Here is a 16,873-nt window from a genome sequence, read left to right as displayed (position 1 = left end):
CAAGGCAACACAGTTGGAAATACTCAGCAGGTTGAGGCAGCGTTGACCTTTCAAGACTTTGCTCTGAACCTCTAGATTTGCAGCATCTCCAAAATGCTCCTTTGTCATTCGGATTTCATACAAGTTTGGAAGGACAGCTGAAATGCACCACTCTTGACAACAGGTGGCTCTTTGCCGCGCATCTTCAAAAAAAAGAATGAATGGGGCTAACTCCTCTTAGGGAGATTGGTCAATGTCAGAGGCAGAGTCACCCCTCCTGGCCAATTTAGGTACTGGAGGTAAGAGCAGTCAGTGCCGCGCTGCCCGCCGGGAGATGTAGTCTGTCCGTCCCACCGCTCCCAGAGGGTAGCGAAGGGCAACGACTACACTACCCAGAATCCCGCGCTGAGCGATCCGCGACTGCAGCATCAGTTAATGGGCAGAACGCTTACAAATCATAGGCAGGCTGCGATCGGGAATGAGATCGGGAAGCGTGCACCTATTTATTTACTACCTGGCATCTCCGTGTCATGCATTCGTAGGCAGCAACTGGGTAGCACTGTCGGTTAGGTTTCAAACAGATTTCTTTGCTCACTTAATCCGCAGTTCTCTCTCTCCCTTGCGTTGGAAAAAATGGTCATTCGTGTGTTCATCGCCTCCTCTTCTGCCTCTGTTGCGGTAAGTGGGAATGTTGTCGCCGCACCAGAAGGTTATTGCTTTGGAGGTTAGGGTGATGTTTGCTTTGCAGATGGACTTCGCTTCAGCAACTAGAATAAATACAATTTATTTATAGACCTTTTATAAAGAACTATTGACGCATTATATTTTAGTGCAACTGGGATTCAGACTTCAAACAAACTAACGTTTTTTTTTACGTTATCTTGTATTGCTATCGTCCAGCTGTAAGTACAATGTGTATGATGCAGTATATAACATGTTTGACCTACTTCTCATAATGACCATTGCAGATTTGTGGATTTAGAATTTTTCTTTGCTGCTGTCACAGATACAAAGGGAGTTCAGATGTGTTTTTCATACGCAACAAAACTTTGGAAATGTATTGTCATCGGTGTCATAATCTAACGTGAGCGGGAAGGTTCGATTTAGGGAGTGTGTTCCGGGTAGATGAATTTCCTCAGATCTGAATAATTGCATTATTTCTTTAGGCTGTGCTGATGTAACGAGTACTCTCCTTGCCCTCATCCCGTTCTTAATGCCACCGTTTGCTAGATCTGAGGAGGCACAAAGCAGGGGCGGCACTTAATTCTTACTTGCCAAGTAAGCGAGGGATGGCTTCTCCATTGATACCTTCTAATAGGGTGGGGGGACTTAACCTGTATCTCTCCACTCTTTCCCCACTGTTTTCAAACTTATAAACGGACCTCTCATATTTTAGAGTTGGTCTTCCTTTGCACCTTTTCTGTAGCAGTAACACTGTACTCTGTATTCTGCTATATCATCCTGATGTACTCATGGAAGGTATTATTTGCCTGGATAGAATGCACAGCCAAACCAAATCAAATCAAAAGTGTTGTTCTCTAATGCAGAATGCTACTGAACCAATTTATAATTTATAATTTCATCATAGAGAATTAAAATATGTAGCTGCAGTATTCTTATTTATAACCTTGAGGTGCTTATCCGATATGTTTCTAGGATTTTAATTTGTGTGGATGATGCATGCAGAGTTTAGCCATTCAGGAAAAATAGCATTCTTGCTTCGATCGTAAGGTTCCAAGTACAAAGTTCCACCCCTATGGTTTAGCACAAAAATCAAACCTAATAGTCCAGTGAAATATGATGTAACTTAGAAGCAGCCTTTTGGATGAGTTATTAAATGGAGCCCCATCTGTTTTCTTGGGGTTGATGTAAATTGGCCACTGTATTACCTATATTACAATAGTGGCGATGAGTTAAGTAATTCAATGGCAGTAAAGGGCTTTGAGACATCCAGTAATCATAGAAGTAGCATGAAAGAGCAATTCTTTTTCTTTCTAAATTACTGTCTTTGTCTCCTGGATAATTTATTTTTCATTTAAGTCAATTATCTTTAACTGCATGGTGGGTGTCACAAGTGTAAGAATAATCTCTGTTATGAAATGCCTTTCCGAACATTGGAAGTGTTGAAGTCAAATGTCCTTACCTCTGTGCCAGAGAGTTTGGATTCATGTCCTACCTACTCTAGAGATGTGTCAGAACTTGTCAAAATAGTTTGATTGAAACAAAAATCTATACTGTCATTTTAGGGTGAGCTTAAATGGTTGCAAATTAATATGTGCTTAATAAGTGGAGGTGGCCTATCCTGTTGGTTAATTGTTTCTACAATCTCCTCCAACTTTTTTATACATAGTGATGATGTTACTATTCTGGAGAAGAAAATGGATGCACTTGGGATGCCGTAGTGAAACTTCTTTTAAAATTGTATCACCCTTCTTATAGCCCTTTGTGATTATTACCTTTTTGTCAGATTCTTTCCATTTTTAAGTTGTCATGCAGATTTTTGACCAAAACGGAAATGCGCCTTTAAAAAAATCATTAAAATTACTCCATTTAAATGAAAATTTAAGTTTGATTAGAAATCATAAATATTTTTCATTGTTCTCAATGATACAAGGAAATCACAGTATACATTCGCATACTTATCATGTGACTTAGGACTGTATCCTAGTAAACAAATACTATACTTATGAAAACAAAACATTTAGCATAGCTTGGTATTAAAATATAAGTGCTTATCTTCAAGTATTTATATCAAAACAAAAACATTTTGACAATTTTCATGGTCGCAACGCCTAATGTCTGAATATAGTTGTTAATATTTTTTATTCAAGACAAGAGAATTCTCAGTTTTATACCAGCTTCAAGGGTAATACTGATTTTTCACCTTTGCCAGAAGATTTAATCAGGGAGAAGGAATCTTATTCTTTGGTTGTTAAATAATCTAATTTGAACAATCTTTGGCTTGATTTTCATGACCACAGGTCAACAGCACAGCATAGTTTGACATTCATGTAACTGCTTTGGCAAACTCGTTCAGGATACATGATTCTTACTGCCAGTACAGAGGAACAATGGTATTCAGATATTGGTAAATTTGAGGTTATAAAAAAAAAAGCAGAAGTGCATGATGCTATCACTTGCTAAGGAAGAACAATGTTTATTGACCCAGCCAGATCATCTAGTTGAGCACAAGATTCAGACATATACTCATAAACATGTAATAGGAGCAATAGTAACAGCAACAGTAAGACAGCAATAAGATAGTGTATGCAAGCTATAATTTGTCATTAGAGGGTAAATGTTAAGTATAGTTTTACCCTGATTTCATGCCAACTTTCTTTGTTGCTATAGCAGCCTCTTTGACTACCAGCATGAAACTAGCATGAAATTATTACCTGAAATAGCATTCTTTCATTTTAAATCTGCTTTTCCTTTAGCTTTTATGTAAACTGTTACAGTTGAAAAGTGTGATGCTGGAAAAGCACAGCAGGTCAGGCAGCATCAGAGGAGCAGGAGCGTCAATGCTTTGGGCATAAGCCTTTCATCAGGAATTGGGGGGCTGGTGGTGGTAGCGGGCTGAGAGATTAAATAGAATGGTGGGGGTGGGGGCAAGGTACTTAGAAGACGATAGGTAGATGAGGTGGGGGGGGGGTTGATGGTGATAGATTGGAGGAAAGGGTGGAGTGGATAGATGGAAAGGAAGATAGACAGGTAGGACAGTTCAAGAGGGTGGTGCTGAGTTGGAGGGTTTGATCTGGGATGAGATGCGGGAGGGGAGATGAGGAAACTGGTAAAGTCAACGTTGGTGCCGTGTGTTTGTCGGGCACCAAGGCATCAAGTGGCTTGGTTTTGGCAGTGGAGGAGGCCCAGGACTTGCATGAAATTGGCAAAGTGGGAGGAGGAGTTGAAATGGCAGTGGGGTTGTTTGGTGGGTGTATTCCAGAGATGTTCCCTGAAATGTTCTGTGAGTTGTCGTCCTGTCTCCCCAGTGTAGAGGGGACCACATCGAGAGCAACAGACATAGTGGATGAAGTGTTTGGTTGTGCAGGAAAATCTCTGCCAGATGTGGAATGATCATTTTGGCCCTTGGATGGAGGTGAGGAGGAAGGTGTGGGTGCAGGTTTTACACCTCTTGCGGCGGCAAGGGAAGGTGCCGGGAATGGAGGGTGGGTTGGTGGTGGATGTGGACCTAACGAGGGAGTTGCGGAGGGAATGGTTTCTGCAGAGTGCCGATAGAGGTGGGAAGGAAATATTTCTCTGGTGGGGAGTCTGATTGTAGTTGGTGGAAATGGCAGAGGATAATGTGCTTTATCCAGAGATTAATGGGGTGGAGGTGAGGACCAGACTTGAAACAAAACACACTTTATTAATACACTATAGTTAAAATACAAACAAAATTTTTGGCTTAACTGTAACTCTTTCAAAATGCTTAACAAAGTAATATATATATTAACTACTACTGATTAACTGTTCCAATACGGTAACATCCCATAAACACACTGTTGGCAAAGGCAAATTCAATAAATTCAATAATCTCACATGCAATTCTACCAGCAGGAAGAGAACCCCCGCTTTTAGCTGTAACAGAGAGAGGAGTAAGCAAGACCCCAGCAACTGCTACTGAATGTTAAAACTAAAAGAAAATCTTGGTTCTGTGAGAACTTGACTCTATCCATTCAGTCTGCTTCTATTGTTCCATCTTTAAAAAAGAGGTCTGACAAGCTAAGGAAGGGTCACCGCACCCAAAATGTTAACTCCGATTTCTCTTCACAGATGCTCCCAGATCTGCTGAGCTTTTATAGCAATTTCTGTTTTAATTTCTGTTTACTTTACTGGAACTGGAGCAGACTGCTTGACACCTCTGTCTTAACATTTCTTCACAATAAAAAAGACAAAATGCACCTCTTAAAGCCACAGTTCTGTCACAAAACACAGCCCTATTAGCTGCTATGAAAATGACCTGCAGCTCAAAATTTTATGCTAAGAAATGACTGCAACAACAGCTTTTATTTTGTTAGTGTTCCTAACATAGGCATTTTATAGAAAGTTACTGAATAAAATTTGATATTAAGCTACACATGGCAATATTAGGATAAGTGACCAAAAAAATTGGTAAATAAGATTTTAGAGCGTGCCTTAAAGGAAAATGAGAGGTTGGAAGGTTTAGTGAGGGAATTTAAGAGGATAGTGCCCAAGCAACTGAAGATAATGACACCAGTGGTGAAGTGATTAAAATCAGGGACTCACAAACAGCGAGAATTAGATGAATGCATTGATTTTAGATGGCTGCAAAGCTTGAAAAGATTACAGGGATGGACACTGGTCAGACCATGGAGGGTTTTGTAAACAAGCAGAAGAATTTAAAATGTTGTTTTGCCACGCCAAGAGCTAACATAGGTCATCAAGGACAGGTTTGATGGGTGAATGAAATTTGATATAAACAAGGGCATGAGGAGCAGATGAGTGCAGTCCCATCCAAGGAAAACAGACATTTGGAACTTGTCTGCAAGCTCAGAAATTCATTAGTCTGATGAAACACCTGAAAGCTGCTTGACTGACTATGTTTTTTATTCATTTTTGGGATTTTGATGTTTCTGATTCAACTAGAATCTTTTACCTATATTTCTCTTTCCTTGAGAAGGTGGTGATGAGACATTGCCTTAAATTGTTGCAATTGATGAGGGGTAGGTACACTCATACTGCTTTTAGATATGGATTTACAAAAATTTAACCCATCAACAGTGGAGAAATGCTAATAAAGTTCTAACTCAGGGTGATGTGTGACTTGGAGAGGAACATTCTGTTTTGGTGGCATTCCCATATGGCTACTATCCTTGTCCTCTTGATGGTAAAGGTTGCTGATTTGAAAAGTGCTGTTGGAGGGACCTTGGTAAGTTTCTGGTTTTCTGGTTTCTGCTGTCAATTTCGTAATCTTTATGGTTAAGAAGTTTCTAATGTTTGCAGTTCCTGCTGTTGATTCTTCAAAGTGCCTGGATCCTTGATACATTTATTTGATTTGTAAAAATGAGTTTTGATTTGAAGAAACTGGAAAGAAATGAATGAATTATATTTATAAAGCTTTTCTTTAGACATCCTAATGTTGCTGCAGTGGGCATGTAAGTGCCATTGTGAGGCATGAGATACCATGGGGTGTTGGTGCAGGGCTATAGCCTGCTATGATGTCAATGATGGACTGTTGGGGATGGGTTGGAGGGCAAACATTGACATGGAAGAATTGAGGTGCCATTAGTGTAAAAGCATGCATTTACAAAAAGGAAGATATTTTTTAAAGTTGCCTTTCAAATGCTTCTCATATGCAAACAATGGTTTATGATGCTTCTGTGGTGCTGTGAATCACGAGTCTTTTAAAAGCTGGTCTGACTCCATCAAAATTGCAGACATGTCTATCTCCACAATACAGCCAACCAGGGCAAGTATGTCCAGTTTGGGTTTGTAGCCTAAATTAGCCCACACACTAGAAAGGCTTGTGATTTTGAATACCTCTTTCAAATCTCCTTACTTCCTCATCCTTGAAGCATCTTTTCTCCCCTGTCTCTAATACATTTGATATTCTACCCCAACGTCTGCAGGAAAGCTGAGATAACAAGAGCAGCCTAAAAAGTAAGTAATTTACAATACTTGGAGGTTATATTCATTTTATTAATGATTCATAAAGTTTCAGATGTACTTATCTCCTTATTTCTATGTTGGCTACAGTTCAGATTTGTAATAAGGAAAGTATGAATCAGCTGGCATTTGATCATTTCACATTATTTTTGTAATGTGCCAGAGGTCAGGAATATGTCTCTGTGTAAAATATAGAATGATGGAAAATTAATTGAACTCAAGACCAACATGTTTCAAATTTCACATTTTTTTGTGATTTGTAGTCTCCTTCATAATTGATGTCATCACAGTAGTTTAATCACTCAATGGTCTGCTGATTCCTGCTACATTAAGCTTGTGCTAGAAAAAATGTTTTACTTTTATTCAGTTGCCCTTCTGGTTAATGGTGTACATAAGAGTTATTATTACTCTATAAAGGTGTCAGTGGGGGAGCACTTTGGGGCCAGCAACCATAATTCTAGTTTTAAAATAATGATGGAAAAGGATAGACCAGATCTAAAAGTTAAAGTTCTAAATTGGAGGAAGGCCAATTTTGACGGTATAGGCAAGAACTTTCAAAAGTTGATTGGGGATGGATGTTGGCAGGAAAAGGGATGACTGGAAAAAGGGAAGCCTTAAGAATGGTATAATGAGAGTCCAGAGACAGTATGTTCCTGCTGGGGTGAAAGGCAAGGCTGGTAGGTGTAGGAAAAGCTGGATGACTAGAGAAATTGAGGTTTTGGTCAAGAAGAAGAAGAAGGAAGCATATGTCAGGTGCAGACAGCAGAGATCAAGTGAATCCTTCTAAGCGTATAAAGGCAGTAGGAGTATATTTAAGAGGGAATTCAGGAGGGCAAAAAGGAGACATGAGGTAGCTTTGGCAAATAGGGTTAAAGAGAATCCAAAGGGTGTTTACAAATACATTAAGGACAAAAGGGTATCTAGGGAGTGAATCGGGCCCCTCAAAGACCAGCAAGACAGCCTATGTGTGGAACCACAGGAGATGGGGAGATACTAAATGAGTACAGAGGAACCTCGATTGTCAGAATATCAATTATCCAAATATCAGATTATCTGAAAGGGATCTCAAGGTCCTGATAGAAATGTTATGTCAAAGAGCTGTTTCAACACTGATCGCGTCTTTTGTTTACAGGTACAATGATTAAAAATGACCTCGGCTCACTGAAATGCTACCGAGCACAGTCCTGGACAGTCCAAATGACTGACCTCCCACCCTCGCCCCACACATGCCCTGGAGTTCTACACAGGGATTTACTCTAAACCCCCCCTTCCCCAGATAATCGCTCTAATATTGTCCTGTACAGGGCAAAGGTGGAACCTGTCAAAAAGTTGTCTGTGTAGCAGGTCGGATGGGGGTGCGGAGGCACGGACAGGGGTTGGATAGCGGGTGGGGATGGATGGGGGTACAGGGTTGGGGGAGCAGGCGCGGTGGGAGCGGACAGGCTTGGGAGTGGGCATGGGGGACGGATAGGGTTGGGGGTATGCAGGGGCAGGGTGGGCGGCTGGGGGGCGCGGAGTCTTGTGCGCAGGGTGCTGCTGTCTAGTCTCCTGAACGGGCAGCAGATTTCACAGAAAACTCCGAACCGCAGAGGAAATCAATTAACCGAATAATCAATTATCCGAACGAAATAGTGCCCGCCCATCTCATTCGGATAATCGAGGTTCCTTTGTATTTTACTGTGGAGAAGGACATGGAAGATAAGGAATGTGGGGAAATAGATGGTGACATCTTGAAAAATATCCATATTACAGAAGGGGAGATGCTGAATAAAATGCATTAAGGTTACCATCAAGACCATGCCTTCTCAAACTTGCCTGAGGACCTTTAGGTTAAACTTGCCATGTCTCTTGCTAAGAGAGCAGCCCCACAGTTCTTTGGGACTCTGACAACTCTACCTTTGCAAACTTCTACTATGTGAGAGAAAGTTTAAAGTATTTTTGGCAGCATGGAGGTTGTGCTCCATATCATGAATATCATTGAATCAATTGTCGTTAAGCAGTACAGAACAATTGTTCTGCTATAATGCGCGTTTAGTTAACACACCTCCACTATAACATGATTGACGAATTGGGGACACTGCCTCCAAAGTATGAATTTTAAAATTTGACTATAACGAAATTCTGGCCCCAATAGTTTAAATGTTGCTGCTATTACACGATTTTCTATGTCACGTTATAGCAGAACTGCCTGTATTGTAAAAACTATTTTTCAAGATAGTTGCAACAATTTAACAACATTTCAATGTCTTCTAGCTGTCGGCCCAAAAATCACTTCCACGAATTTCAAAGATTCCAGCCATTATAGTCCAAAATGCCTATGACAAATAACTTTATCCTAACAGTATCTCCAAGTCATAAATAAAACAAGAAAGACAATTAATCAGTCAGCTGCCAAGCTAACTGATCTTTCCTCAGGTATCAGTGTTCAAATGTGCCTCAGTGCTCCGGGTTCAGGAGGAAAGTGGTCAGCTGATGCTTTTGCTCATTGTCTGAAGACACTTGCTGAATAGTCTCCAAGACTGTGTTTAAGATTGATTTCAAATAGCTCCTTATGCCAAGTCCCAGTGGATGGCTAATGTCGTCTGCATCTTAACTTAGCAAAGAACTATAATTTTGTAGAAGAGAGAAACTAGAGTGCAAAAAACTTACTGAAAACAAAAATCAGGCTGCAATAAAGGTATTCAGTTGAGATTATTACACTAATCAGCTGCCATGCCCAAAACCAAGGGTTCGCAGAACTTGACAGTAGCATGACTCGCCAGCACCCCATCAAAACTTCTATGGAATCAACAGAGTATCAGGATTAAAGTTTCCCTTGCTGACAGTATGCCCTAAAAGTGGGAGGATACCAGACATCCCTCCTGAAACCTTTCCTAAACATTTCTATTTGTAGGAGTTTGTGCACATTGGCTGCCATGTTACCTACAGTAATGTAACAGTTGGACTAAAGTCCTTTAAAACCAATGAAATAATTCCAATCACCCTGTATAAATGCAAATATGTGCATTTTACAATTATGCCCCTGCTGACAGCCCACATAGTCTCATGGATGTCCAGTTTTGAGCTGAGAATTCATAGAATCCCTACAGTATTGAAGCAGGCCATTTGGCCCATCAGGTCCAAACCATTCCTTCGAACAGCATCTGCCCCCACCCTATCCCAAAACCCTGCATTTTCCATGGCTAATCCACGTAGCCTGCACACCCCTGCATACTATAGGCATTTTAGCATGGTTAATCTACATAATCTGCATATCTCTGGATTGTGGGATTCTGACCTATGTTTATTCTGTTTAGCATTGTAGCAATAAGGCCGTAAAAAAATGGGAACAGGAGAAAACCATTTGGCCCCTCAAGTCTGTTCTACCATTCATAGTTTCATAATAATAGAAGCAGGAGTAGGCCATTTGAGCCTGCTCTGCTATTCATTAAGATCATGGCTGATCTACCCATCGTCTCAGCACCAACCAACCCCACCACCCCATGGCTGTACACTTCAACTCCCCTGCCCACCCCGTTAAGGACATGCAGGTCCTGGGCCTCCTCCATTGCCAACCCCTTACCACCCAATGCCTGGAGGAAGAATGCCTCATATTCTACCTTGGGAGCCTGCAACCACACAGGATCAATGTGGATTTCAACAGTTTTCTCATTTCCCCTCCCCCCACATTATCCCAGTCACAAGCCCCCAACATGGCACTGCCCTCATGACCTGTCCATGACCTTTCCCATGTATCCACTCCACTCTCCTCTCCAACCTATCACCTTCTCCCTTACCTTCATCTACTTATTACATTCTCAGCTACCCAACCCCACTTTCTTCCCATTTATCTCTCAGCTCCCTGGCCCACAAGCCTCATTTCTGATGACTGGCTCATACCCGAAACGTTAATTCTCCTGCTCCTCAGATGCTGCCTGACCTGCTGTGCTTTTCCAGCACCACACTCTCAACCTTGTACAATTGCAGCAGGACCTCCCTGCTCTTAAATTCAATCCTTCTAACAATGAAAGCCAATATTCTGTTTTCCTTCCTGATTACCTGTTGCACCTGCAAATCAACTTTTAGCGATTCATGTACAAGCACTCCAAAGTCCCTCTGCGCAATGCTTCAATTTCTCACTATTTAAATAATACTCTGACCAAATATTTTTACTTCCAAAGTGGATAACCTCACATTTACCAACATTGTACTCCAGCTGCCAGACCCTTGCCCTCTCACTTAACCCATGTAAATCTCTCTGCACACCTTCCAAATCCTCTGCACAGTTTGCCTTTCCACTCAATTTAGTGTCATCAGCAAACTTCGATACCTTACATTTGATCTCCTCTTCCAAACCATTTATATATATCATGAATAGTTGCGGCCCAACACCGACCCCTGTGGCACCCTGCTCACTACAGATCTCCAACTGGAGCAATACTCATTTATCCCAACTCTCTGCTTTCAGTTGGTTAACCAGTCCTCTATCCGTGCTAGTACATTCCCCGCAACTCCGTGCATTCTTATCTTATGGATGAGTCTTTTATGTAGCACCTTATCGAATGCCTTCTGGAAATCAAAGTATACAACTTCCACCTGTTCCCCTCCAATAAATTTGTCAAACACAACCTTCCCTTCCCGAATCCATGCTAAGTCTGCCCGATGGAATCCTTTTAATCCAGATGTCTCACTATTTCTTCTTTAATGATAGCCTCCAGCATTTGCCCAATGATAGATGTTAAACTAACTGGCCTATAATTACCTGCCTTTTGCCTACACCCTTTCTCATAATACTCATGATATCATGGTGCCATGATATTCGCTGTCTTCCAGTCTACCGGGACCTACCCGGAGTCCAGTGAAGTTTGGTAAATTATTACCAATGCATCTACTATAACTTTCACCATTTCTTTCAGCATACTGGGATGCATTCCATCATTAGGGTCATAGCTGATTGTGCCCTCCTCGTATCCACTTTCCTGCCCTTAACCCATAATTCTTCATTTCCTGATTGGTCAAGAATCTATTTCTGCCTTAACTATAAACATGGACACTGCCCTCACAGCTCTCTGTGGCAAGGAGTTCCAAAGACTTACAACCCTCTGAGAAAAGAAGTTCTTCAGTCTGAAACTATCACCTCTGGTAATGCTGCACAACATTCTGGAGAGTGTCCTTTGTATGAACATGGGATTTTGTTCTCGAATCCCGACAGTGCAGAAAGAGGTCATTCAGCCCATTGAATCAAAGCCCATTGAAACAGCATTCCACCCAGAATCAGCCCCAGCCTCCTACCCTATCCCCAATACTCCACCTTTACCATGACCAGTTCACCTAGCCTGCACATCCCTGGTCACTACAGACAATTTAACATGGTCAATTCACCTAATTTTCACATCATTGGAATGTGGAAGGCAACCAGAGCACCCAATGGAAACTTACACAAACACAGGGAGGACATGCATACTTCACACAGACAATCTCCCAAGACTGAAATTGAACCCAGGTCACTGGCACTGTGAGGCATCAGTGCTAACCACTGAGCCATAGTGCCTCCCGTAAACAATCAAATTAGAACTTGAACCTGCTATCTTCTAATTAACATTGAAGTCAGACAGCTAATCCATCACACCATTCACCCACAATTTTTAAATTCCGCTAGTTACTTTGGTTGGGATTTGAACCCACATCCCAGAAGCATGAACCTCTGGATTTCTAATCCAGTGACATTGCCACTATACTATTATCTCTGTTGTCTCCACAAAGGATTGTCATGGACAGCTGCATCTGTAGTTAGATCAGAGAGAACATTTGTGAGTTCAAGTCTGCTTTTCCTTTTTGTTAGTTGTCTCACTTGTGTGATAGATACGTCCTTTGCCGTGGCCAGCACTGTCAGTAGTGATTCTATGCAGCACACTTTGTGGTGGATATTGAAGTTGATCATCCAGAGTACATCCTGTGACCTTGTTATTCTTAAGTGCTGCTTTCAAGTGTTGTTCAACTTGGAGGAATATTGACTTATCAGGTAAAGGAGGAAGGTAATGAGCAGGAAATTATCCTAACCATGTATGACCTGATGCCTTGAAACATCATGGGTTCCATAATCAGGGTTGAAGACTGCAGGGTCATTTCCGAGTGCCAGCAGGTACCCATCTCTCTCCTACTGACGTACACATGGATGTCTTTGAAGGGCTTTGAGTTGTTTGTAGAATAGTAGTAAGAGAACAGCCAATTTGGCCTTGAGTATTATAGAGGTGGTAACACTCTTTTCAGCTTTTGTGAAATATTTACTTACTGTGCTAAAAGCTGAATGCTCTGAATTACATTGGAATACACAGAACTGGAAAGCCCGTTCTATTTCCGTTGGCTTGTCACAATAAATTGAAACAAATGTCTGGATGAAATAAGCATAATATAAATTTGTATCTAGGAAAACATTAATAGAACAATATTCAATAACCAATTGTTGACCTCAATCAAAGCTAAGGCCAATTATAACTCTAACTATTAATCTGTTAAATCTGAATATTAAATACTTCATATGGTAATGACTTTGCTGTCCAACTTCCAATGGCATGATTTTCAATATTTACAAATTAAGTTGCTGATATAAAGGATTGATCGCAAACTCTGTATGTAAGCACCTACAGTATAGGAATACATTTGTGTTAGGATACAGGTCCAACCTAGTCCAGGTTTTCCAGGGATTTTCGCTGTTTTCTTCTGCTCCAGTTGTTTTCTTGTCAAATATATATTGACCCTGCCTCAACACTTGCTGTTCTGAATTTTCCCGCCTCAGCCTGACTCTTAGGGCTTGTTTCTGCTGTGGTACTTGCTTCCTCCATGTTTAGAATCAGTCCTGTTCATGGTGTGCTTTAAAAAGTAGCATGAATAAAGACAGGCCTCTCCAGTTTTTAAGCATGGCTATGTCAAGAAGAAGGAGCCTCATTTGTAATTTATTTTCAACACTTGCTCCCTGTTATAATTCCCGCCCATACCACATTGACAGTAAACACCCCTATTATTATGAAACAATATTCTACCATTTTGCTGTGAGCAATGCCACAAGAAATTTGATAATTATATTTGATCATTCCTTCCTTTCAATTATTCATCCAGCAGTTGCAGGAATTGAAAAAAAGGAAGGAACATTGAAGGTGGCAGGACAGGAGTGACCATTTAATAAAGCACACAGTATCCAAACTTTGTTAATGACAGCACAGAGTACTGGAGCAAGGAGATAATGCTGAACTGGGCAACTTTTCCACACAGAGGGTAGTGCGTGTATGGACTGAACTGCTAGAGGAGGTGTTGGAGACGGCTACGATTACAACATTTAGAAAGCATTTGGATGGTTACATGAATAGGAGGGATTTAGGCGGATATGAGCCAAATGCTAGCAAATGGGACTAATCTGGTCTGTGTGGACAAGTTGGACTGAAGAGTCAGTTTTCATATTGTATAGTTCCATGACTCAGCTGGAGTATTGTGTGCAGTTTTGGGTAATCGAGGAAGGATGTCAATGCATTACAGAGAGGCTGAAGAGATTCACAAGAATAATTTCAGGGATGAGAAACTTCAGTTATTGGATAGAAGAGACTGAGGCTGTTTTCCAAATAAGCTTTCAAATTTATGAGTGGTGTGGAAGAAGTAGACAGTGAGAAACTGTTCTGGCTTCTAAAAGTATCAGGTATGGTAGGGTCCAGTTTTAAACTGAATTTGCTGCGCGCAAATATGATGTAAGAAAATACTTTTTCTTGCAATGAGAAGTTTTGGTCTAGAACTTTGATTGAGGGAGGTTCAATTCAGCCTTTCAAGAGGACATTAAGTGATTATTTAAATGGAAACAATGTGCAAGGTACAGGACATTGGCACTACATCATAACGTCATAATGCTCATTTGGAGAGCTGGTGCAGACACAGCGGGCTGACTGGCAGCCTTCTGTGCTGTAACAATTCTGTGATTCCGTGATCTTGGCCGATCTTTCCTTGGCACTACCGTTCATTCCCCAGCAGGCCTCACAGAATAGTAATTAAGGAATTATGTCTGACTTCCCTTCAATCTTTGTCCTGGGACATGGAGATCAGAATGTAGAGCATGCAGCTGCTTGTCAGCACAAACCAGGGAAGTAGAGTACTTAAAACCTACTTAAAGCCAGTAGGTTTCTTTGAGTTGTAAAACATCAATGTTTGCCCCAGTTATGTTCAATTTTAAGTAGGCTACCTGAAAAGCACAGTAAGCAGGCCATGCCAGCAAGATAGCATACAGATACATTTGTACTTTTGTTTTAACTTGCCTTGTGTTAGTAGTAAAGTGTGGAAGATTTCTTTTAGACCCCATTATGGAAGCAGAAGCTTTTCTTCATGTGGTTTTAGATGGAGGAGCCCCCAGCTCGATGGCTGAGCAGCCAATCTCATGATTTACATTTACCAGAATGGCTGGTAAGTCAGGCAACAAGGTTTACATGGAGCCTGGCCATTAAAATCAGTCCCATCTTTTACTGCATCAGTGCTAAAACACCTACTAGCAGCTGACAGAATTAAGCCGATGGTGAATTGCTATTTTATACAAATGTCTCTTCACAAACCAGTGGGGTTTATTTTTAATACAGCATTCCCTGGTGTAATTCATCTCTTTTTGTATTCTCAGGACAAGATTTCATTTTTGGCAAGGGGTGAGACCAGGTTCTCGGATACTCGTTTAAATGTTAATTCTCAGTCAACATAGCATTTTTGAAAAATGACATGACAAACACAGTGTTACTTACAAGGATGAGTGCCCACCAATACTAGACATGACCATATCAGAATTAATGACTCCATTTTCATTGTACTGATTAAATTTTCAGCTGTGGAGTAAAACCAGCTGAAACTTCACCCTCCTTTGGGAAATGTTTAATTGCCTTGTTTTTCTTGCAGGCATCATCATTTCGTCATTTACTCTTTCTTTTTGAAACATTACACTTTTTTAAGTTTTGAAAACTTGCTGACTTTCAGGAAGGATGCAATCTCATTTCTTTCAAGTCTTTTAAGATTTTTCATAATTCGATTTATTCAAACCTATAGTTATTCCAAATATTTTTAATGCAGCTTGGCTATTTTTCCATTTGTTATATTGAATTAGTTTTCCTTAAAATGTTGGCTCCTCCTCTCTTCCTCCCCCACAAAAAAATTCTATTTGAATTGATGGAAAATCTGTTTTTCTGTGAAATAGTGATACAGGTCAAGGACCCACATAATTGGATTAATAAAATGGAACATTTAAGCTGAATGACCACCAAATGCTCTGCCTACAACATGGAAACAGAACCAGGATCAGTACAGCCATATTAGTTCACTTAAATTGACTTTAATCAGCATGAAAACAAGAGTGCATCAGAGGCTGATAATTCTGTAACAAATAACTCACCTCTTTACCTCCCCAATGCCTATCCTTCATCTACAAGGCACAAGTTTTCACTGTGATGAAATATTCTCCATTTGCCTGATCAGCGTAGCTCCAACAACACTCCAGGACAAAGCAACCTGCTTATATGGCACCTCATTAAACAAACTAAAACTCCACTCCCCCCACCACCACTGATGCACAGTGAGGGCCATTTCCAAAATGCACTGCAACAACTCACCAAGGCATTTGCAAGCACCTTCTAAATCCGTGTCTGTACTACCTAAAAGAACCATTGGGTAGTAGATGCTTGGGGACACTGCAACCTGAAAGTTCCCCTCCAAGATACTATCTTTACCTGGAACAATATCCCTATTGCTTAACTGTCAAAATTCTGGAACTCCTTTCTTAACAGCAGTGGTCATTAAAATCATCCCGTCTTTTCTGCATCAGCATCAAAACACCCACCAACAGCTGATGGAATTAAGCCAATGTTGGATTGCCAATTTTAGTACAAATGTCTCTTCACAACCCACTGTGGTTTATTTTTATACTGCATTCTCTGATGTAATTCATCTCTTTCTGAATTCTGCACAGGAATCTGTAAATGTTATTTCCCAATAAATGAAAGCTTAAAGTTTAAAAGCAGCTTTGGGGGCCCAATTCAGCCAATTTGGATCTTGAACCAGTTTAAGAGACTGAGGTAAAACACAAGTTGTGCACTGCTCAGGTTTAAATTTCTCTGATTTTTTTTTGCTTTTTTCCCAATTCCACTTGGTTATACTGCTGTAGACCAGCAGAACTGCTGAAGATAAAGGTGACTCTTTATGAGGTTAGTGTGGAGAAAGTGAGGACTGCAGATGCTGGAGATCAGAGTTGAAGAGTGTTGGTGTATATGGCTTTCTC

The 16,873-nt window shown here is 40.8% G+C and overlaps 1 protein-coding gene across 1 annotated transcript in view; it reads left to right on the top strand.

The window, feature by feature from the left end:
* The first annotated feature begins 441 nt into the window (after nt 1-441).
* sh3bgrl2 (SH3 domain binding glutamate-rich protein like 2) overlaps nt 442-16,873 on the top strand; it is a 95,098-nt gene continuing 78,666 nt past the window's right edge. The window contains exon 1 of the mRNA XM_043686963.2: nt 442-657. Coding sequence (XP_043542898.1) covers nt 613-657 — 45 coding nt within the window. The 5' untranslated portion in view covers nt 442-612. The remainder of the gene's footprint in view (nt 658-16,873) is intronic.

This window comes from Chiloscyllium plagiosum, unplaced genomic scaffold (assembly GCF_037043375.1).
Source record: "Chiloscyllium plagiosum isolate Xiang-an unplaced genomic scaffold, Cpla_swu_hap1 HiC_scaffold_3, whole genome shotgun sequence".
Lineage (NCBI taxonomy): Eukaryota > Metazoa > Chordata > Chondrichthyes > Orectolobiformes > Hemiscylliidae > Chiloscyllium > Chiloscyllium plagiosum.
This window is presented reverse-complemented; position numbering and strand designations above follow the sequence as displayed.